A 24,387-nucleotide genomic window follows, 5' to 3' on the forward strand; every position below is an offset into this window, starting at 1 on the left:
TCCACTCAAATAGGTCCAATGTACAATGTAGTGTGCACTCAGTTCGAATGTCTGTCTTTGGAACCTTCTAGAACTCATCCCATCCATGGGCCCATTTACCATCCATGGCCAGTTGACCCTGGAGATAGGAATCTTTGATCAACACTAGCTCTTCTGTCTCTCCCTCCTCATTTGCTGTGGTGGTGTGACTGAGATGCCCCCCTCCCCTCTGGTCTCCACACTTGGTCCTCAGTTGGTGGCACTGTTGGGGCAGATGTAGGGACAGCAGCATTGCTGGAGTGCACATGTCACCAAAGGTCGGCCATGAGAGTTTACAGACGAGCACTGCCGCATTCACTCTGCTTCTAGCTCATGGGTCACATTTACCGTCATCTTCCCTCTCCGATCTCCACCCCCGATGCTTGCTGCCAAGTTTCCCTTCAGTGATTGACTCTTAACCTGAAACCATAAACCCAAACAACCAGAGCCCAGATGAATGCCTCAGTCACAGTGTTCTACTGCAGCAAGAGAAGAGGAGCTGATAAAACCGTCCATTTCTTTCAAAAGGTCTCCTTCCGTGGCCATTTTTACCAGGATTAGTTCATTTATTTGGCTGTGACCAAAAGCCCCCAAAGACCCAAATTACCAGAAGAAGGCTTTATTATGGTTCATGGTTGGGTGTTGGGGAAGGCAGTTCATCATGGTGGGGGAAGCAATGGTGGTGGGGGTGCTTCACAGGGGTGGTAGCAAGCACAGGAGCCAACTGGCCGCATACCTGACAACCCACAAACGGAGAGCAGAAAGCGGGGTCAGGCATGGCTGGAATCAATAGTCATCAAAGTTCCTTGCCCTCCAGCCAGAGACCAACTGTTCCAACCGGTGAGCCTATTAAAAGAATACCATACTCAAACCCTAATGCTATGTCACCACGTTTTCTGTTCATGCTTTGTGCACCTTCACCTTTGCCCTGGCAGAGAGACTTCAAGGGATAGGCTTGTCTTAGAAGGCGCTGTGGCCCCAGAAGCAGCTCCCTTTCCTGAGTGAGCAGATGAACGGGGCGGATGAGCAGAAAAACACACACCATGGTTAACAATGCCATCTCTGAACATTCTGATTGGGGGCGCGCATTCTGATCACCTGCTGCCGGAAAGGAATCTACAAAGTCAATACACCTGCTGCCAATATCAGGCCTTGGGAAAATGTCTTCTCTATCAACATTAGGAGGCAAATGTCAGGGCTCTTGGATGCAATTTCATGAATTTTTTTCATGTAGGCAGCCTGCAAGAATTAGGATGGCATTTTTTATTGGTTTTCTAGGTTATGTGTTAGCATTCTTCTCAGCTGACTGAAAAATGACATTTTTTTTCCTCCTGAGCCAATATCATCTCTTTTCCCACTTAGCAAACACTGATACGTTTTCTTTCCCGGGGTTGCGGGCTGGCGCTCCAGTCTTGCTGCACATGTATTGTGAGGATCTGTTTGCTTCAGAGATTAAGAAATCTCTTCATTTTGGGCGCAGAAACTTGAGTCATATGCCTATGAGCTTGGGTGCGGCCTCCTATCCAGAAGCACCCCTGGGAGGATAGAGGGAGTGCATATTGGGGGCTCTTCCAAGGAGGAAAGTGGACACCAGTCTTTTTCCTGCAAGAGAGACCCAGGCGAGAGAATGCTTGATCCACAGAGTGATGTGGGCTCAGTCCCTCATGTGGTAGGTGGTCCAGGCATGTCGTCAAACTCTGCTGACAGGGCTTGGAGGAATACTATGCCTAGAGGAGTCAGAGGGGTAACCAGGTGACTCCCGAGTCCACCATCGGGTGCTGCTTTGTATGTGGGAGCCTCTGTTTCATCTGTAAACAGGGTTCGATTAAGTCAGACCACACATCAGGGCCAGTGACCGCTTGGCTCAGAGGCAGCTGCTGAGGGCAAACAGGCGGTGCTCCCCACACCCTCCTCCCTACAGTTTTGCCTCCGGATGGTTTCAGCTACTCAAGCTTGAACCACGGTATGAAGGGAGGAGTGGAAAATTCCGAAAATAAACAATTCACATATTTTCAGCTGCAGGCCATTATGGGAACATGATGAAATCTCACATTACATCACTCCCCCATGACCCCATTCTGCTAGGGATATGACTCAATCCTGGGATCAATGGACCCGTGCAATAGATGCTGCCTTACCCAGGAGCTAAGCTACCTGGTGACCAGATCAACGCTCATGGTGTCTTGGGAGTGGTGACCCAGTGACCCTTCCTTACCCTACTTTACAAAGATCCTGAAGTTCGGGAGTGGTGAAAGGAGGGACATTAGAGAAGGCATAATGTACTTCCTGTAAGTGAAAGGGTGAGATTATTGGACTCAATAATCACGTACGGGGGTTGCTAGAACATATGGTAAGAGTGAACCTTCTGTGACATTCTGAAGAACAGAAAGGAAATCTGTGTTCGTTTTTTAAAATGTATTCTTTATTACTATGAGGAGAATGTCCCATGGTTTGTGTGTGGCGGTCAGAGGACAACTTTGTCGTCCTCGGCTCCTACCATGTGGGGTCCCGGGAATTGAACTTGGATCCTCAGGCTTACATGGCACACACCTTTACCTGCAGAGCCCTCCGGCATCTATGCTATTTTTTATGTATATATCAAACTGCAAAAGCTAGCGACAACATGCAGATTAAGTTCTGCATTAAGGCCCACGGCACTGAGAGGTGGGGCTTGGTACCACTGAGGTCTGGTGCGTGCCTGGGATCGTGGGTGCATCCCTCAGCAGTAAGATGAACGACAGCACCCACAACAGCACAACACTTGCATTTGCCTTTGTCCTGTCTTTGGCCTGGTACTATACTGTGAAGGCCAGGCTGACTGTGCTTCCTGTCTCCCCGATGCTGGGATTACGGGCATTAAATTTAGGGCTACATGTCTCAGTGGTTAAGAGCACTGACTGCTCTTCCAGAGGTCCTGAGTTCAATTCCCAGCAACCACATGGTGGCTCACAACCATCTGTAATGGGATCCGATGCCCTCTTCTGCTGTGTCTGAAGACAGGGACAATGTACTCGAATACATAAAATAAATGAAATCTTAAAACAAAAAACAAAGTCCTAAAATCAAATTCAGGTCTTGGAAAGGTAATACTTTATCAACTGAGCCATCTCTGCCACCCTAAGGACATCTTTAGAAGCTGGACTCCAATGGTCTCTGGCAAGGCATCCATTTTTCCTTCTCTTCAAGCCTACTCTCCATACTGCACCAAATATAAACTTCATGACCCACAAAGGGGTCACATGACCCTCATTCTTCTAGGGTTTTCCATAGCAGGATGATGTCACCTTTGCCCCAGGACCTGACCTGACCTGACCTCTGACTATCATTCTGACCTCTCTGAGGTGTACTAAGAACTGTAGCTTTATGGATGGTATCCAGAGGGGGACATAAAACAATTCCCAGGGCAGACACCAACTCCCTTAAAACCAGAGAACTTTGGATGCCTGACTTCCAGTCTGGGTGGAACGAGAACGCCAAATTAGGGAACTACGGGTCCTTCTGAGAGAGGGGGCAGGGCCACGATGACTTCTGGTAGACAGACAGGCAGGGCAGGCTCAGTTTACATGTCACCTCAGAGGTATGGATATGGGTGTTTCAGAGAAGTAGACAAACTCTGTAACGTTTAGGAGATGTGTGTGCCAATACTCTTCATTTGCATATTAATCAATTAACTCGTTAGTTAATTAATGTATCAGTAGACAAACTCTAGAATGTTTAGGAGATGTGTGCTACCTGACAGCCAACACCCTTCATTTGCATATTAATTAATTAACGTATCTATTCATCGGTCCACCCTACCATCCATCCATCCGTTCATCCATATATCCATCCATCAGTCCATATATCCATCTGTTTGTCCACCCATCCATCTGTCCATCCATCCATCCGCTTAGCAAATATGTGCTGAGCTGTTCTCAAGAGATTAATGAAGGAGCCTCCCAACAATGTTAGCAACAGCCATTAATCTTTAGTTATGCCCGATGCTCCCCCCCAACCCTGTCCCATGCACTTAATTAATCATGAGTGACAGCTCAGTGAGGTGAGTACAGCGTATTCCTTATTTGATAGATGAGCAGCCTCAGGGCACAGAGGGAGTAAGTCAGTTGGTAACTTGTCCAAGGACACACAGCTAAGCTTGCCCTCTCTGTGCCCTGATGATGTTCAAGTCACTTGGTAACTTGTCCAAGGTCATGCAGTCAAGCAGACAAGAGAAGGCCGGGGTTGGCTGAAGGCAAGTCTTCAGGTAAAACTCCCAGTGCTCCAAGAACCACGCATTCCCACCGACCTTGCCTTACACACGTGGTTCTAGGTCAGCTACAGATGTCCTCCTTTTGCATCCTCTATTTGATCCTGCAAGGATGGAGTCTTATTGTCCCTGCTTGACTGGGAGGAGACTGAGGCTCTGAGAAAGGCTGTGACATTTGTTGAGCATGTCCAGTCAAATCCTAGGTTCCTTGAGAAGAGGGGAATGGAAGGATGACAATCTGTCGTGTGTGCCTGATAGGGCAGTGTGAGATCACCCTGGTCCTCCCCTTCCCCCTTCCGTGCTCCCCTTTGCAGGAATTAAAGCTCTAGCCTTTTTTGTCTTGAGTGTTTCATGAAGTCACCTGAGCACCTTCAAGCAAGAATAAGAGCCTTGCTACCTCTTCGGGAATGCTGAATGTGACTCCCAAGTAAATCCCACATAGCTGAGCATGGGTTCTAGAAATGCCAGCTGGCATTTCTGGTTCCTGTTCCCAGTCTTCTATAAGAATGGTTTCCCATGGGGCTGGGGATTTAGCTCAGTGGTAGAGCGCTTACCTAGGAAGCGCAAGGCCCTGGGTTCGGTCCCCAGCTCCGAAAAAAAGAACCAAAAAAAAAAAAAAAAAAAAAAAAAGAATGGTTTCCCATAAGCCATGTCTGCTGCATGAGGAAGCACTGTCCCTTGGCCTAAGCCTACGCTGACTGTTTTGTGTCATAGTAAAAACCTTTGGTTAGGGAACTGGATGAGTGTCTGGGCTCCAGAGGGCTTGCCCAAGGACGACTTGACATAAGAGAGAGTCCCAATGAGAGATTGGCCTGTGGGGGATTGTACTGGTTGTTAATTGATTCTGGAAGACCCATCCCACCATGAGCGGCACCATTCCCTAGTCAGGGGGCCCTAGGACTGTATAGAGGTAGAAAACGGGGACCAAGAGCAAGCAGGAATGTCTTCATTCTCTCTGCTCTTGACATTCTGAACATGATGTGACAGCTGCTTGAGTCCCTGCCTTGATTTCCCTGAAATGATAGACTGTGACCTGGAATTAAAACCAAATCAACCATTCCCTCCCCCATATTGGTGTTTGTCGGGGTGTCTGAAACTAGGACAAATGGCCGCACCAGGAGGGAACCAGGATTCCAAGTCCAAGAGATCTTCCTCAACGGAACTCTTGATCACAGGCCAAAAATTCCACGGCCATCCATTTCCCGTTAGAGAAGGTCTTTTAAGGGGCCTGACTGTTACACTTTACCACTAAAGGTACTCTTGCCAGGCTAACCAAAGGTTTTTACTATGGTGTAAGGCAGTCAACGTAGGCTCAAATTGACAAGTGGGTCAAGTTTAGACTAAAGGGGTAGGTGATAGGCTGAGGTATGTTCCAGAAAGGGGCCATTTGGAGTTCAAACACAGATGTCAGGGGCCCAAGGGGTATCCATCTGTTCTTGGTAGTCCCAGTTGCTCTCAGACAGCCAACTTTGCTGAGACTTCCCCCCCCTCTCCCAAGCTGGGTCTCTTGAGTGAGTTCAAGCTCCTCCCTGCTGCGATCTTGTTTGAACTACTGATTTGCTTAGCAAACATATTCTCTATAAATAACGAGCAAGTAAACTGCAAGGTGCCGTTGAGAAATTATTATGAGTTGGGAGTTAATGGCCCACGAAGTCAATAATAAGAAGCCTGGCTTCCAGTCTGCACCGCCCCACTCCCACCCCCACCAGCTCTCCACCACCCTTTGTAATAGCCCTGAGCAACCTGGGGCCCTACAAACTTAGCACCTTCATCCCCTACCGCCACTGCCCAAGACAGCCCTCTGCTCATCTACCCGATTCCACGTATTAAGCTAAAACAAGGCATTTCTTCTCCTTGGTGCCCCAACATCTAAGTTTAAACCAAAGGGAAGGAAACATGACCCTAACAGCCTTTTTTCTCTGGCAGGGGGCATCATCGGTTTGGTTTCCGGCTTGGAGTGTGACCCAGGCTGTATATCCATAGCTGTGTAGTGGGATGAACTCCCATGTATTGACATGTCCACTGTTGTCTCTAAACCAGTGAGACCAGCCAGATGCTAATCATAACCTTAAGCTCTTCCTGGACAGCTATGGTGCTTGGCCTTGAGGAGTTGACTTAAAGTGTTGCATGCTGTCTGCCTGCATCATGGCCCAGAGAAAACACCCCAGCTTTTCCTTCATGACATCATGCTAGATATGATAGGACAAAGAACGCCAGTGGTTACTGTTGGATGCTTAAACTAGATTATTGGGAAGGTAGATGGGTACATGGATGGATGGGTGGCTAGGTAGATGGATTGATGGATTAATGGATATTGAGTGGAGAGAGAGGTTAGCAGATATTGGATTGATGGGTGGAGAGGTGTATGATATATGGATGGATTATAGTGTCTGCTTTAAGGTAAATGGACAGGTGGGTGGGTAGATAGTAGATGAGTGGATGGGTACATGGATGGATAGGTATGTAGATAGATGGATAGATTAATGATGTCTGTGTTTATGTAGATGGACAACTGGGTGGGTAGATAGTAGCTGAGTGGATGGGTACATGGATGGATAGGTGTATAGGTATATGAATTGATAATGTCTACATTTATGCAAATGGAGAGGTGGATGGGTAGAAGTAGATGAATGGATGGGTATGAGAGGATCGGTGTATAGGTAGATGGATAGATGAATGATGTCTGTATTTATGTAGATGGAGAGGCAGGCAACAGACACTGAATAAATAGGTGGGTGGGAGGATAGGTGGTTAGGCAGACACAGAAACAGGAGGAGAGGTACTATATGGATATGGATAGGTGTGTAGATGTATTAGTGGTGGCTAGGAGACCAAAGAAGAAGGAGAACTAGATAGACTGTTGTATGGATGGAGAACGGAGAGAAGACATGGATGGACAACTATACACACGGGCAGGCAGATTAACAGAACACACACGTGAACAGATAGGGATAGAGGCTGAGGGATGGGAAGATCAGTGGATGAATGAATAGACGGCGGGGGGGCATCGATGAGCACAGGGAGATGGGAGGATGGGTAGGAGGACAGGTAGATGGGTGAGTGATTCTTCACGTCCAATGGCCCAGTTTGGGTCAAACAATGCAGACCAGGAAATGGGTGACTCAGCTAGGGACAGAGTAGACACTGATAGAGTTGTTTCATAAAATAAGGAAACCAAGAGCTAGAATGGAGAAGGGGAGACCTTGACCCTTGGACCCCTCCTTTCCCCATGTCCTTCTGTGTGGTTTCAACCTCTGACGGGAAGCCTGCCCTCCACGTACCTGCCCCACATTTGCTCTCTTCCACAGAGGGATGTCAAGGACACGCCAATCCCATGGCTCAGAGCAGGGGAGGAAGGCACGAGAGAGCAGAGTTCCTGTGTGCACGTGGCTTGGCCATGAGGCCAGAGAGTCCAGGAACTGTGTTTATTGACACGACAGAATGGCAGCCCTCTGAACCACAGCATGCCCCCCCCCCGCCCCCAGTTCTGAGGGCTGTCAGAGGTAGCCTGGCTTGCTTGGAGGGGAATCAGAGCCTGGTGATCAAGAGTAGATGGCAACCCTCGATAGTCTACAAACACCTCCGAACAAGTCCACAGAGAGTCCTTGATCTGGGGCCGTGAGTCCCTGAGAGCTGCGCTAATAACTGCCTCAGAGGGACAGGCACGGCTGGGGTGGTGAGCAGAAGCTCAGGGGCCCACCTCTGCTTTTGAAGCGGTCTGATCTTGCCCCTCTGTGGCACTTCTCTGAGGCTTTTGAACGCCTAGAAGAAACGGAATCCTTGTTTGAAGAGAACTCAGAGACAAACCTTTTGATTAAAAGTGGGAGCGACTTCTCAGCCCTGAGCCTGTCTGCTGTCAAAGAGGGAAGCTGATGGGAGAGTTGGGAAAGGACCCCTGCTTCCCTTCTCTCGTCCTTGGAGTAAAGGCAGACACTTCTGTGGTGATCATGGAAGGGTTTGAGCTGAAGAAGGGGTGCGTACGTATGTGACCACTGTTTTTTACTTTAAAGTTACTTTAAAATGGACGCATATGGAAGAAAAAGCAAAAAGAGGACTTGAGGTAAATACAGTAACTCCTTACACACATGTACACGAATGTCATAATGACACCCAATGTAACCTATAATCAATACCCAATGTTACATATAATCGATATATGCTGATTCAGATATGTTCAAAACTAAGCACCATATTTACACAGCCCTCATCACTCTCGAGAGTTTCCAGCTTTGTCCGTTTTCTGATTCCTCTTGTCTACTCGGGGAAACACGCACCATCCTCTCTGTGCTGTGGATGTAAATGCTGAGGCTCAGAGAGGCCAAGTGACTTAGCCAAGGTCACACAGCATGTTGCCAGTGCTAGAACACTCATCGGAAACACCCCGCTGCGGCTCCAACATTTGCTCTGATGGCACGGGATGAAGGCTGTGTTTCTGCCGCTCGGTGGGCTCCGAGGCCCATTAGTGGCAACAGCTCTGATACTGAAACCAGCCTCGTGTGGTCCGTTAGGAGCTCTGGGATGCAGATCAGGGTCCATCTCATCCTCACTTTAATCTGCAAGGGTGGGACTGTTATCTCCCATTCTATAGACAGGGAAACTGAGGCCCAAGAAGCCTGAATAAGTGCCAGAAGGAAAGGTACACTGCAAACAACTATCCACAAACATTTCTCAACATGGGGTTGACTGGGGGGATCACCACCTATTTCCTGGTGACCCACAAGGCCGGCCACTGGAGGACATGTGGATGCTCAGCGTAGAGAGCTAAGAGCTTATTGTGGTGGTAATTTGCCACAACATGGACTCTGTACCCAAGGATGATAGAAGGGGCAACTGACGTGAGCCACAAACCTACCTGGGAGAGCTTGGGAAGGAGCATCCGCAAAGAATGTGCAAGCCACTCTACTCTGAGGTAACTTCGGATGTGGGAGAACCTAGGAGCCAACGGCTCAGGATACAGACTCAGAGGGTTGAGGTCATACCCTGCCTCCTTCATTGTGTGTCTTTCCATGAGCTCTGAGGCTGGCAAATTGACTCTAAGACACTAAGGATGCCAGACCCGCACAGTCCTCCACACAGTGCCTGGTGTCTAGTAGCCACTCAACAAACCAGTCTCCTTCACGCATACTCAAACATTTCTCTCCGGCTGAGTCCTGCATCCTGTCTCAAGGAACTGAGCCAGGCCATCAACCCCCTCCCTTTGTTTGGAAAGGACGGTGGCAGTGAGATGTCAAAGATTCATTCTAAAGTCATGGTTGCTCCATCCCCAGAGAGAACACCTCTGGAGTGGACTGGTCATAGTTCCAGTGTGTCTTCACGGCACTGTGACAAACCAAAGCTCTTGCCTGCCAGGAGCTGTTTCCAGGATGCCCTCCCAGCTGTGCCCTACACTCTCTGATACTCCCTGTCTACAGTGACACAGCTTCACCATTCACCTGGTCGGGAGGGTGAGGAGCCCCACCCCTGCATAACCTGTGAATCCTCCTGGAAATGGACGCAGTTTGCTCCTGGGGCCACAGGTGGAACTGTCAGACACTGCAATGTTCCATGGGGCAGGAAGTTGGTACCCAGCGGCACCAATGACTAACCTGAAGCTAAGGTTGCCAGTGTCCTGAAGGTTTTTTTTTTTCAGTTGTGCCTCAACTGTCCTTCATATCCCAGGCCCTGGAACCGATGACTGACCCCATGCCGGACTGTTTCAGACTCCCAGATGACCCTCTCCCCTGCTTTCTCCAGCCCTCTAGTGTCCCGTGATCAAGCACCTTTCAAAATCTCCTCTGTCAGAGCCTGGGGTGCTACTGCTTCTCAATATAAAGTTTCCCACCCTGCTGCACCCCCATCACTTGAGAGGACCCTTAGATGCTGTTGAAAACACTGGCCCTTAGGGGCTGGCGCAATGGCTCAGAGAGCAAAGGTGTCTGCTGCCAAGCCTGATACGCCACGTTTGATTCCTGGGACTCACAATGGAAGGGGAGACCAACTCCAGTAAGCTGTCCAAGGATCGTCACACACGTACACACCTGCATCCTGGCACTGAGGGGACCGAGGCAGTCCTCACACCCACCAGTCCTCACACCCACCAGTCCACACACCCACCAACACAAATCCTCTGGTCTTGTCACAGGGACCAGAACTTCTGGATGGACAGAGACCCAGTCAGCTTTCGGAAATTGCCCCAGGGCATCGGTTCTCAACTTGCGGGTAGTGACCCTTTTGGGGGTGGAGGGGTCAAATGACCCTTTCATGGGGTCGCCTAAGGCTATCAGAAAATACAGACATTTACATTACAATTCATAAGGGCCGCAAAGTAACAGTTATGAAGTAGCAATAAGATAATGTTACGGTTGGGGGGTCACCGCAATGTGAGGAACTAAATTAAAGGGTCCCAGCGTTAGGAAGGTTAAGAACCACTTCCCTAAGGCATTCTGACACACATTCACATGTGAGACTCAGGCCCAGGACGCTAGTATCCTGATACAGTGCTCCTAGAGGCCAGCTTACTAAGGCCTCCTGCCAATCTCAGAGACCATACCCTCAGTACCCCCACCCTAACTCTGTTGACCCTGCTTCTCAGGGAAACGGGATATAGCAATCTCTTTGACACTGGAACCTATGGCGTGTGGTATCCCAGGAAATCCATACACTTTTCTCCTCTCTCCTCTTCCCACAACAACACCCTGTGGTCAAACACTAACAAGATCCACACTGCCCACGGGCAGAAAGGATTTTCGAGCAAAGAAGGGGGAACATAAATACTGAGTATTGTTTTTCTTTAAGAACACCCTTTCCTGCCTTTCTATGCACTCATAATCACCAAGCAGCTACTTCATACCTGAGATCCTCAGCCAGTTGGTCTGACTGTCTGTCTGCCCTCCCATCTCTGGCTCCCCTATCTAACCAAGTCCCATTTTCAATTGGAAGATCGATGGTCTGGGTGCATATATTAATATGACTATCGATTTTCCTCTTGTCAGTCATGATCAGGATTTATCTAGCCCCGTGGCTCCCATTGATCCAGAGGAGCAGAGTCACGGTGTTCAGTCCATCCTCATACTCGCCGTGACAAACAGTCAATAGCTATTTATTATTTGATATATGGGCTTAATTATCCTAAACACAATCAGATGGGGCCAAAGCAATAGGAACTGGGTTGGGAAGACATCAAGCCAAATCCGGGAGCCCACGAGCTCAGAGCTTTATGTCAACCTGATGACCTTGAGCAAGATGGTAATTAAAAGCCAATTCCCTGTCGTCTGATCAACCTTCATACAGATACTGGGTTGTTGCTGTTTTCTGTGCCTCCTGAGTCATTGGAATGGTCCTCTGAAGTAGGTGAGATTCACCCCCATCGCCAACACCATCCATGGAGGAGCAACCAGATGAGCTGAGGGGCCTGCCTCTCTCCATGGAGCCCTCCCTACCACGAACTCCCCCATCACTGTTTAAGCACTGCCTGTCAGCAACACAGAGGAAACCATCCTGGAACTCTCTGGAACACACGTGAAGGGCCCGATGGTGCCCACGCTTGCCTTCAAAGCATGGGAACGCATCGGGCTATTTTTAACTCTGGAAAATAGTGAAAGCTGTTGAAAACACTTGTGGTTCTAGAAGACGCCAGCTTGCTGCCGCTCTCCCCAAACCGAGGCAGGCCAACCAGGTTTTAGAAGCCTGGACACTGAACCCTGTCAGCACAACGCCTGCTCATTTCTGGTTAGGACCAACGACTGTCCACGCCATGCAACCATCCTACCTGAAGGGCTCCTGACATGAGAGATGCTCCCAGTGGGCTCTCTAATAACCCAACTAGACTGTGTCACCTCTAGGGTTGTATCCTCAGATGGCTTCCCTCTTATCTTTACAGAGAGACTCAAACTCCTCAGTCCCCCTTGCTAGGTTCTTTAAAATGGGTCACTGGTTTCCTCAGCTTCTCCCACATCCCCATCCAGACCAGGACTCCTGTAGTCTCTGGACCTTTGCCATGTTAGCCTTTCTATTAGGAATAGTATGCATGTGTGTGTGTGTGTGTGTGTGTGTGTGTGTATACATGTGTGATATGTGTTTTTGTGTATGTGTGTATGCATGTGTGTATATGTATTTTTGTGTATGTATATGTGTGTATCTGTATGTGTATGTGTTTGCATGTGAATATGTTTGTATATATGTGTGTTACATGTTTGTGTGTTTGTGTGTTTGTATACATGAGTGTGTACATGTGTTTGCATGTGTGTACATATGTATTTGTATGTGTATATGTATGTGTGTTTGTATGTATGTGCATGTATGTATATGTATTTATGTGTATTATGTGTTTATCTGTAGATGTATGTATGCATGTGTATGTGTATGTTTGTATATGTGTGCATATGTGTTTGTGTGTCTGTGTATGTTTTTGTATATATATGTATGTATATATGTGTTTGTATGTGTATGTGTGTGTGTGTGTGTATGATTATGCACAGAGGTCATAAGTCAGATGTCTTTTCTCACCTGTTCTCCATCCTGTTTTTTGAGGCAGGGTTTCTTGCTAAACCTGGAGTTCACTGACTGACCAGACTGAGCCTGGATCTCTAGACTGGCTAGATTCCTCCTGTCTCTGCCTCAGCAGCACTGGGATCACAGACATGTGTCACCACACTTGGGTTTTTTGTGGGTGCTCTGACAGCCCAGTGACACCCCTATCTTCCCCATTTGATGGTTACTTGGTTGAATAACAGGCCAGCTCTAGATCATGGCACAGATCATAACAACACGGGGGACTCAGACAGTGAATTGCACCTATGAGCCCCACGAGAGCCTGAAGCATCCTTCTCAGAAGTCCCAGCTGCCAGCAGATAGATCTGCATATGATGGATGTTTGGGGCAAGTGTCCTCGAGTCACCTGTACTGCATTACAATCACACTGCTAGCATCTCTGTCTGTCACCATTATGTGTCCTCCATCCCTTAGCCCAATCCCCGAGTCCAGACTCTAGTTCTATACATTGCCATTTCTTAGAAACCCAAATCAAATCGTTCCATCACTGCTACACATGCCCAGAGGCACAGACTACACAAGCTAGGAATATGTGTGTCTCTGTGTGTGTGTATGTGTGTATATATATGTGTACTGATACATAGATACATATACACATATATACATATTATACATACACATATATACACATAAACAAAATAGATATACTCACATACACATATATATACACATATACATATATACATATATACAGTAACACATATAGACATATGCATATTCATATACACATATACACATATATACACATATACACAAAGACATATACATATATACATATATCCACACATATACATATACATATGTACACACATGCACACATACATATATACACACATACACTTATATACACATATAAACATATACATACATACATATACACATATACATATTTATGCATATACATATATACATATACTCATTGACACATATACATATATACATAAACACATTTACACATATACACATATACATATTCACTTATATACATATACATATATACATATACACATATGCATATACATATTTACACATATACATATATACATATACTCATTTACACATATACATATACACATATATACAATACATATATACACATATACATATACACATTTACACATATACACGTATACATATATACTTATATACATATACATACATATACACATATGCATATACATATTTACGCATATGCATATATACATATACTCACACATATACACATATACATATGCACTTATATACATATATAAACATATGATTGTTATTCATTAACCTGACAAGTAGACGAAAATGGCCTGACTGAGGGTGGAGATACAGAGGTAGGCTAAATAGCTGAAGCCCTGGCCCCCTAGGCCTATGTTCTAATGTAGGGAAGGGGATGCAGGGGAAAGAGTCGAAAGATAAGCCAACCAACAAAGAAGCAAAATAACTAATCCAGGGTGACAGTGGTGACCCACATCCTGCCCAATAAGAACAAAGCAGTAAACATGGAATGCTCGCCGTGGCAGTGACTTTAGGTTGCTTTCCCAGATATGCCCCCCTCCACCCAGACCACTGTCTCCTGGTCCCTTTACGGGATGAGCTGCCTCCCCCATTCATCAGACCACTTGGAGCGACAGGTGCTCCAGCCTTTGTCCTCGGGTGACCCTTCTCGCCTCCCCAGATAACCTCCGCTACTGAGGCCCACAGCCTCAATCGCCACGTCCACCCAGATGACTCACGCACGGTTATTTCTAGCTCCAATCTCTCTGCTCAGCTGGAGACCAGTGGACGCAGCTCACCTTTCCACACCTTCCTTTGGATGGCCTGGTGCTGAGGGGAGAGAAGCCACCCAGCCAAGGGACCAGCCAGGGGGCAGAGGTCAGACAGGAAGCTGAGTCCTCCGAGCCCAGCCATCACCATGTGTCATTCAATAAGCACCACACACTTCCTGTTTCCGGTGCCAAGAGAGCCAGCTTACTTCTCCCAGGTGCTATTAGCCCTATGGCCCTTAGTACAATCACATCATCAAGAAACACACAGATGTGGTTTGAATCTGAAACATCCTCACGCACCCGTGGTTTGAAGGCCTGCTCCCATCCCGGCTTGTGGTGCCAAGTAACTTTTGAAAGTTAAAGAATCTGAGAGCTGGGGCTGGCTGGAGGAAATAAGCCACTAGTTGCCGGGCTTTTAAAGGTTGGCCCCTCCACAGTTCCTGTTACCTTTCTCTGGTTCCTGGCTGCCACCGCTGAGAGACCAGCGTTGCAGCAAAGGCTCGTGACCCTGTGCACACCCTCTGTGTTAGACTGAAAACCATCTGAAACGAGGAAACGAAATAGAACTTTCCTCCCTCACATGTTTAATAAGGAAACAAAAATAGCCAAAGCTACTGCAAACACTTAGCTGCAGAAACTGCCGTTTTGCATGGAATGTCTTGTCCTTCCTTCCTTCCTTCCTTCCTTCCTTCCTTCCTTCCTTCCTTCCTTCCTTTCTCCTTTCTTTATTCTTTCATTCCTACCTTCCTTCCCTCCCTCCCTTTCTTCCTTCTTTTCTTCCTTTCTTTCTCATGAAACTGGGAATTGAACCTTGTGGATGTTACTTTCTTCGCCCTAGGTCTTTCCTTTCCCTATTTTGTATTTTTGAGACAAGGTTCCACTACGTTATCTAGGTTGGCCTTGATCTTGCTCTGAGGCCAAGCAGTCTTAGAACTTACAGTCCTCCTGTCTCCTCAGCCTCCTGCACAGCAGTGTGTGTGTGTGTGTGTGTGTGTGTGTGTGTGTGTGTGTGTGTGAGCTCAGAGGACAGCTTTCAGGAGTCAGTTTTTTCTACCATGTGGGTTACGGGGGACGGAACTCAACTTGTCAAGCTTGGTGGCAGGCACCTTTACATTGAGCCTTCCCATTGGCCCAGAGATGTCTAATTTTTATCCGTATCTTCCAAGAGATGTAAACACCACACAATTTTATAAATGAAGGAGCTGCGACACGTGGGAAGGGAGAGAAGATATCCGCAAAAGATCAAAGAAAAGTTTACAGAGTGCACTGTTGGGTAGAAATCACAGGTGTCAACTAGGACTATTGTCAGCAGAACTCTCTAGAAAGGCAGAGAGGTGGCAGTGTTCATATTGCGACAGTCAGGCAAGCATGAAGAACTAAACAGGAACCGTGGGTGGGGCTAACCTTCCAAGGCTCACCCCAATGACCTCCTGGCTATTCATTAGACCCATTAGGTCATTCATTTCTCCTGGGAGGAACACTGCCATTTCTGAGCCTCTCTTGCCAATGGATGTGATATGCCCAAGGGCTTCCGTGTAAGCCAATGGTGTATGCACAGAAAGACATAAGGTGCCTGTAGGCACATGACAGCCCCTCAGTGTGAACCTTTATGCCTTTTCTCTTCCCTCAACTAGATGAAGGGACCTCTGATTCTAGTGTGTGGAAGGGTGTAGAGCATCTCGCCACAAACGGGGAAAAAGAAAGCCATCTGGATCATTTTATCTCTTTTTCTGTTTTGTTGGATTTTTTTAAAATGTTTTGCACATGTTTGAAATCAACTTCAGAAGTCATCCCTGCCCACCATCCAGCTCCTTTGAGATAGAGTCTCTCACCAACCTGGAGCCCCCCGCCCTCCACGCTAGGATCACCTGCACGTGTTGCAACTGTCCATGGATTCTGCAACTCCAACTTGGGTGTTCACACTACCTAGTGAGCCTTCCTCCCTTCCCTACCTCTCTGAGCATATCCTGGGCTGAGGCTTACTTGGCAAAGAGCCCCCACGTCAAACATGTGGCTTTCTCTGGCTGGCTGGGTCATGTGAAGAGCTATTCTTTATCTGGTTTGTATTTTTAACAACCGCCGAGTTATCTCCTGGGCAATAAGACAAAATATTTCTGAAGTGATGACAGATGTCACACACATGAATCCAGCATCTTGGAGACGCGAGGGAGCGGTGACCAGAAAGAAGCAATGTTCCTCAGCCAGGCAGAGGCCTCAGCTGGTCACCGGACTGTTTAGAGCTGGGCTTAAGCGAACTGCACGCGAGAGGATGCTAATCTAACGGCGCTGATGATGATGGGCATTTATAGCGCCTTCCTCCACAAAAGTCCTGTGTGGAGGCACATAATTAAAGGCAGCCGCTGACAAAATATCCTTTTCAGCTGAGATTCATGAAAGGAAAGCAATTCAGCGTTTCTAAACACTAAAGGAGTGCAAACCCACTGGATGGTGTTTGTGTGTGTGTGAGTGTGTGTGTGTGTGTGTTTGTTTGTGTTTGTGTGTGTATGTGTATGTGTGTATGTGTGTGTATGTGTATGTGTGTGTATGTGTGTATGTGTATGTGTGTTTGTGTGTGTTTGTGTGTGTATGTGTACGCATGTATGTGTGTGTTTGTGTGTGTGTGTTTGTGCGTGTGTATGTGTGTGTGGGTTTGTGTGTGTACGTGTGTGTGTTTGTGTGGGTGTTTGTGTGTGTATGTGTGTGTGTATATGTGTGTATGTGTGTGTATGTGTGTGTGTGTTTGTGTATGTATATGTGTGGGTTTTGTGTGTGTGTTTGTGTGTGTGTATGTGTGGGTGTTTGTGTGTGTTTGTGTGTGTATGTGTATGTGTGTGTGTATGTGTATGTGTGTGTGTATGTGTTTGTGTATGTGTATGTGTAGGTGTTTGTGTGTGTGTGTTTGTGTGTATGTGTATGTGTGTGTTTGTGTGTGTTTGTGTGTGTATGTGTGTGTGTGTGTTTGTGTGTGTATGTGTGTGTGTGTTTGTGTATGTATATGTGTGGGTGTTTGTGTGTGTGTGTGTTTGTGTGTGTGTATGTGTGGGTGTGTGTGTTTGTGTGTGTATGTGTATGTGTGTTTGTGTTTGTGTGTGTATGTGTGTTTGTGTGTGTGTTTGTGTGTGTATGTGTGTGTGTTTGTGTGTATGTGTATGTGTGTGTTTGTGTGTGTGTGCACTTGTGTGTGTGTGTGTGTGTGTGTGTGTGTGGTGTGGGGTATAAAATCTTCATGGCTCAGCCCCCTGCCAATTCTTGCATGTTAAATTTAGGACACTCAAAACTGCTCTGAAGAAAGGAAACAAACTCAAAAGACAGCAGCCTCCCCCCTCCCCCCAGTTACAGGAAAATAAAAGCAAGCTAAAAATCTCATCCAAGCACCAAGTGAACCATCTCCAGGAGAGGCCGCGAGGGGCTCTGGGCGTGTTTGCCTGTCTGTTGGATCCGACAGTGTGGTGTGATTGGATTTGAAAGCCTGAGAAACAGAGATTTGGAGTTGGACATAAATAATCTGTGGACGAGCCCCTGTTGGTTACTGGATTTAAATGTTGTGAATGAGACCCCTGCGCATTCACTGCTTCCTGGTCCCAGGTCATCCTCACAGGACTGAGAAGCCTCCTCAGGACCCTGGAACCCAGGGAGGGGATGAATGGCATGGACCAAATGAGAAGTTTTTTTAAAAACTCCTCCCGAGGGGACCAGTGCTTACACAGCACCCCTATACCTTGCTCCCTCTTAACCGCCCTCCCTGGAATCGTGTCCTGATAACCTAAATGCAAAGGAACTGTGGGTCATTTTCTGGGGTGCCCGCATAGGTGGAAGATATCAAGTCAGCATCCAAGATGGTACCCTAGCCGCTCTTCTCTGACCACCACTGCTCTGCAATGGGGATTTGAACTGAGTCAACCCGCTGAGGGCAAGAAGAGCCACTGGCCTATAGGAAATCCCCAGAGCAGTGAACACAGCCACTAAAAAAGCCGTGCTATGGTTTCTCACACTCCACGCTCCCGTTCAGAGCCTTTGCGGCCCTGCAGTCACCCGACATCTTGTGTCCTTTTTCCTGGTCCTCTCTCCCTCCTCCATTGCTCCCCACTGGTCTTCCAGCATCAGGGCCTTCGTACCTGATGGACACCCCCCCTGGGCTACACCCCTCTGACTTTCTGATGATGACTGTCTCCTCTTCAGCCAATCTTAACTCAGTGTTACTTTTTATAGGAATGACCCCCAGAGTGATCTAGGCCCTAATTCCTGGAGATGTCCACCAATTGCTACCTTGGATGTCAAAGAGGGACTTTACAGATGTGCAGGTGGTTCCAGATGATCTGGGTGGGCACTGAATGTAACTAACTGCCCCTTTACATGGGAAGCCGAAGCAGGTCTGACCAAAGCAGTTGACATAACCATGGAAACAACGCGCCCTGTTGCTACTGGCCTTGAGATGGTGGAAGAAGACAGACAGAAACCATGGTGGAAAAGGCAGTAAGCTGGATCCCCTCTTCTAAACCACGCTTCCACCACAGACCATGCCTTCACCTCGGACCATTCCTCCACCTCAGACCACGCTTCTGCCCCACAACACCTCCAGACCACGTCTCCACCTCAGATCACGCCTCTACCCTACCACGCCTCAGACCACGCCTCCACCCAGACCACGCCTCTACCTCAGACCACGCCTCCACCTCAGACCACACCTCTACCCTACCACTCCTCAGACCATGCCTCCACCCAGACCACGCCTCTACCTCAGACCATACCTCCACCTCAGACCACGCCTCCATCTCAGACCACACCTCCACCTCAGACCACACCTCCACCTCAGACCACGCCTCTAGCCCACCATGCTTCCACATTCGTCTAGTGAGTCTCAAGCCTTCATAACTGTAAGGGACCCAGGGTGTTCTAGCTAATGCCACAGAGTCAGGGTGACTCGGTAGGAACGGGGCACAGCAGCTTCCAGGAATCTACATCTGAGAGGCCTCGTTCACTCAGCGGATGTATGAGGTCCAGGCAGACCTCTCCCACAAAGCCTCTGCTGCTCCAGGCTGTTCCCAGCAGACAGTCATTCCCAGAGATCCAAAGTGTTTTGTCAGAATTGGGACAAACACCTGCTTCAGCCCACTCATCCCACAGATGCAGAAACTGAGGCTCGGGAAACCCCACAGCTGGGCTGAAAAATGGAGGCTACTGTCAATCAAATCCTTCGGTATTGGCCCTTCAATGCCATTTGAAGTTTTCAATATGAGCAACTGTGCAGGCTGCTGACTGCTTTGCAGTAATTTCGTAATGACCCACTCATTAAATAATTTAGCCATCCGGATTTGAATCCAGCTATAGTGACCGGGTAACTAACTAGTTATTGTTCATTTCCTGAGAGCCAAGCATATGGCTTTATAAGGAGACCAAGTTCAGACATACTTGTTAGCTCTGATGATGATTACTAAGTAATTGGCTAGAATGTATCAGTGCGGCTTTCTCCAGAATATGCCAGATAATTATCTGGTCTTATGCTCCCTGTAAAAATAAAACCAGGATCCTGGGATTGTTCTAGTCAGTTGGCTAGCCTCCAACAACCGGACCTCTAACAGTCAGTCATGTGAATGCCGATGATTAATCAAATTACCCAGATATCTGATTGCAAGCGGAACATTCAGATGGGTACTCTTAAGGGCCAACAAGTAGATGGAGCTAAATGGGGCACACCGAGCTCTCCCATGATAAATATGTAACATCCCAACAATCTGGGAACAAATGCTACTTCTTCAGGACTCATCCGGCATCCTCAAACAAAACACCAACTACTTCAGAGACCAAATACATGTTCCAAAGCTGCCAGGAATGATATTATTATTATTATTATTATTATTATTATTATTATTATTATTATTGTGCCAGGAAAAGGCTGGGTGCTTTGTGAGATCTGTGGGTTGATCTGTGGGTTGTTATGGAACATGGAGGTGGGGGCTCAGAGTTCTGTCACAGAACAGAAGGCTGCAGCGCAGCTGGGCTTGAGGGGTGAGCTGTACATTTTCATAATGGCCGCTCATTTTCCAAGGTCTGTACAATGTGCAATGAGCCAGTCTTTGGGAAGAGGGAGGGGAGGAGGGAGGAATGGGTCCCTGAGATCCATGGGTCACCAGATTTGGATATCGCAAGTGAGGGGCCCCTTACTTCTGGGAGGGGAGAAGTTGCTTCCTCATGAGAAAGAAGCACAGTGCACAGAGAGGGGTCACTGAAGAGGGCTGTAAAGATAACCATCTATGGTCCTCTCCCTACAGAGTCCTCCATTCAGAAAGCAACTTTCTCCATCGCTTGCATCCGGCTCACCACGGGAGATGCTCTGGCCAACGGATGCCAGCCAGAGCATGACCTGAGGGGCCATGGAGAGCATCTCTGCATTTAGCCTTTGACCCCTTGCTGTGCTTGGGAACCCGAGGCCACCATGGGAGTGACTGAACTGAAGGCCGTGTGCTTAACTGAGACACTCTGGCGGACAGTGCCCACCAGAATCTACAACTGACCGGCTCCTCTGCCACACGGTAGAGTCCTGCCACAGAATGGAGCTCAATTCAGGGAATCTCCGGGACAGAGAGAAGCCATTGAGCTACAGAGTTCGTTCTTTACTCAGTGTCGGACACCTATACCCTCCATCACAACAGCCTGGTCCCCGAATCGATGACGTGAGAGCCACTTCTGTCTTAGGCAGACACGAGAGCCCCTGTCTTCACACTGGTTTAAGGAGAGCTGCAGGCCTCTGCCACTATCCCCAACCTTCAGAAGCTCTTTGATGGATGAGACATGATAACTCTCCCGGCACCAAGGTCTAATAAACAGACTCGAAAGACTGAAACCATTCTGCGTTTGCTGAGCCCGCAGCCCCTGCTCTGACACCTTCCACCACGGAGAAGTAACTCATGTAAGACTTTCCCGCTCCAGCCGTGTCCTGGAACCAGAAGGCTCCGCTTGGCATCCCTGGCCGCACCCAGAATCCCGCAGCTGTAGCCAGTTCCAACTAATATAATAAGGGGAGATTTAGAACCACGCCAAAGATGGCGTCACAGGTGCTCAACCATAGCCGATGGCGCTTGGCTCTTCCGAAGCTTGTCTCGTCTCACCGGGGAAGGCCACCACTATGTGCCCTCTTCTTGTACCTGTGTGTATGTATGTGAGTTTGTGTGCGCATGTATGCATATGCATGTGTACACGGAGGCCAACATTGGCTTTCCTTTCTCAGGTAGTGTTCACCGTCTTCTTGTGAGACAGGGTCTCTCATGGGACTTGGGGCTGTCTGAGTTGGCTAAGCTGGCTCACCAGTCAGCCCCAGGAGTCTGCCTGTCTTTTGCTGTTCTGTGTTTGGAACATATCACCACACCTAGCTAATTTTTTTTTCATTTTTGTCTATATCCTGGGATCAGTCTTAGATACTGATGAACCAATATAATCAGCTCTTTTGTGTGTGTGTGTGTGGGGATATATATATGTATATGTATATATATATATGTATATGTATATATATATACATATATATATATGCGCTTACATGCAATGTATAGGGGTTTACATGTGGGTGAAGGACAATGTTGTACATCAGATGCCGTCTGCCATTTTCTTAAAGTCGATCTCTATTAACTACTCCTCCCCCTCCCCACCCTCAAACCCCCACAGCCCACGACGAACGGATGCAGGATACACAGAACAGTGGCGGTAACAGCTCCACGAACACTCTGTATAAACCATCAAGAGCCAGATCACAGTCATCAGCAGCTCAGATCAAACTATGGGGGCAGAGCTGGCCCACGACCTGGGTTTGTTAATAAAGTTTTATTGCAACACTGTCATGCCAAATTCACCCATGTATCATTTATGGCTGGTTTTGTCTCAACGATAGCAGAACTAACTGGCTGAGACGGAACCCGTGTGGCCTGGGAGGCTGATTCACACATCACACTGGGCATGTTAAACAAGATGGCTGACCTATGTCTAAAGCAACCCACTCATTTTACGTAATGAGGCACAAGTGTCAGAGATGTACCTAATGCAGGGTAGGGTCAGGCCTGGCTTTTCTGACTCCCAGTGCAGTACTCTTCCAAGACACCCCTAAAGCCCTAAAGGCATTTTCTGGGAACTTAAAAGATTGTCAAGGAACCATTATTAATATACACAAAGCCCCGAGACGTCCCCATCGGAGCCCAAGGGACTGACCTGGTGATGATAGCCAAGTGGGGTGGGCTCATGCAGGCTCCCATGAAGAGCACCACGTTCTCGTGCCTCGTCTGCCTGTAGGCCATCACTTCCCGCTTGAAGGCCTTGAGTTGGTCCTCATTGTCCCTCTCTATGTCAATCAACCGGATGGCCACCTCGCCATGCCAGCGTCCATGGTAAACCTGCCCGAAGCGGCCCTTCCCGATGAGTTCGCCGATCTCTAGCTGTTCAAACGGGATGTCCCACTCCTGAAGGAAGATGCTGGTCTGGCTGGCCTTGCGTGGGAAGCTTCGGGCTGAGAGGAGGGACAGATTCATTTCTTCAAATTCATCCTCAGACTCCTCTGCTTCGTCGTGGCCCTCTTCATTCTACAGCCAGAAGGGAGAAGGCTCAGAGTCATGGCCACCCCAGCTCCACCCTCCCCAGGGATCTGTTGGGTATCACATGTGCTATAGAGACCGGAATACATCTCCATGTTGACATACATAGACACGGCAGGTTCCTTGGGTGTCTTTGAATTAGAATCAAACCACAGAGAAGGACTTAAAGGAGCATCAAGAGGTCCCACTGTCTTGGGTTAAGAGAGGGGAAAAGCTAAGGGGACCAACCATTCCGGTTTGACTAGACTTTGGAGTTTTCACACTGAAAGTGACACCGCTGGCCACCCTGGGAGGTCCTCACTCTGGATCACACAGAGCTGAGGGACAGAGTTAAGATTCAGGTCTCTGGATATCTGCAATTCCACGTCCTTCCTATTCTACCAGACTCGCCTACAATATGTGAATCTACAACCAAGACGGTTGTACCGCGTGTCTCTTCGTGTGACACAGGACAACCATCAACGTGGGCTCTGCCTGTCAGCTTCCTCCAGGGGAATTTGGAAATTGATTCGCAGATTGGCGGAGGTCACAGTTCCGAGCTCTGTGGCTCCTTTTAAGACCAGGTGGCTAGGAGACACCAGAGCAGACGGCTTAGACGATATGGCTAACACTCAAAGCTGGTGAGCCGGCCTCTGGCCTGTGTGACCTTGGGAAAACTGGCCCACCTCACTTCGCTTTTCTCACCTCCCTATAAAGTGGAAGATAAATCCCCCACCCTGGGGGTGGTGTTCGAGTTTTAAATGAGGCGATGAGCTCTGCAGTTCCCAACACCGGCCTGGCTGCCTACATCAAACATCCTCTCGGGTTGCCGGAGTAAGATCGTCAGGCCCCATCCAGATCTACCAAGTCAGCACCCACAGGGCTGCAGGATTTTAAATGTGTGGCTCTTGGGGTTGTGAGCGATCCAGGAAGGATACAGGATTAGTTGTGTCTCAACGTGGGGGTGTCTTGCCTATCGGACTCTTGTAACATATAGGGGGAAGAAGCAGGTCTGAAACCCAGTAGGAAGTCCTAGAGGCCCTGGTAAGGGGACCTCAGAAAGTGACCTCTTCACTGGACTCCAAAGTCCATGAACTGGCTATCCAAACACTGAGGAGAATGAAACCAGGACACTTCAGCTCCCAGGAATGATCAGTTCTAAAGGACTGCTGCCATCTAGGAATGGGATGTGGGCCTCTTTCCTAGAGTCCTGCTTCAAGCCCTTTTAGCTCAGGGCACACAGTAGGACCAAGATGACAGGCCTGATGACCAATCTCCGGGGCAT

The 24,387-nt window shown here is 48.1% G+C and overlaps 1 protein-coding gene across 1 annotated transcript in view; it reads right to left on the reverse strand.

Annotated features, from left to right (window-relative positions):
• Positions 1-24,387, reverse strand: part of Ksr2 (kinase suppressor of ras 2) — a 379,931-nt gene that overhangs the window by 41,596 nt on the left and 313,948 nt on the right. Inside the window, exon 14 of the mRNA NM_001447263.1 lies at positions 22,744-23,111. Within this exon, the coding sequence (NP_001434192.1) occupies positions 22,744-23,111 (368 nt within the window). The remainder of the gene's footprint in view (positions 1-22,743; positions 23,112-24,387) is intronic.

This window comes from Rattus norvegicus, chromosome 12, assembly GCF_021556685.1.
Source record: "Rattus norvegicus strain SHRSP/BbbUtx chromosome 12, alternate assembly SHRSP_T2T, whole genome shotgun sequence".
Classification (NCBI taxonomy): Eukaryota; Metazoa; Chordata; class Mammalia; order Rodentia; family Muridae; genus Rattus; species Rattus norvegicus.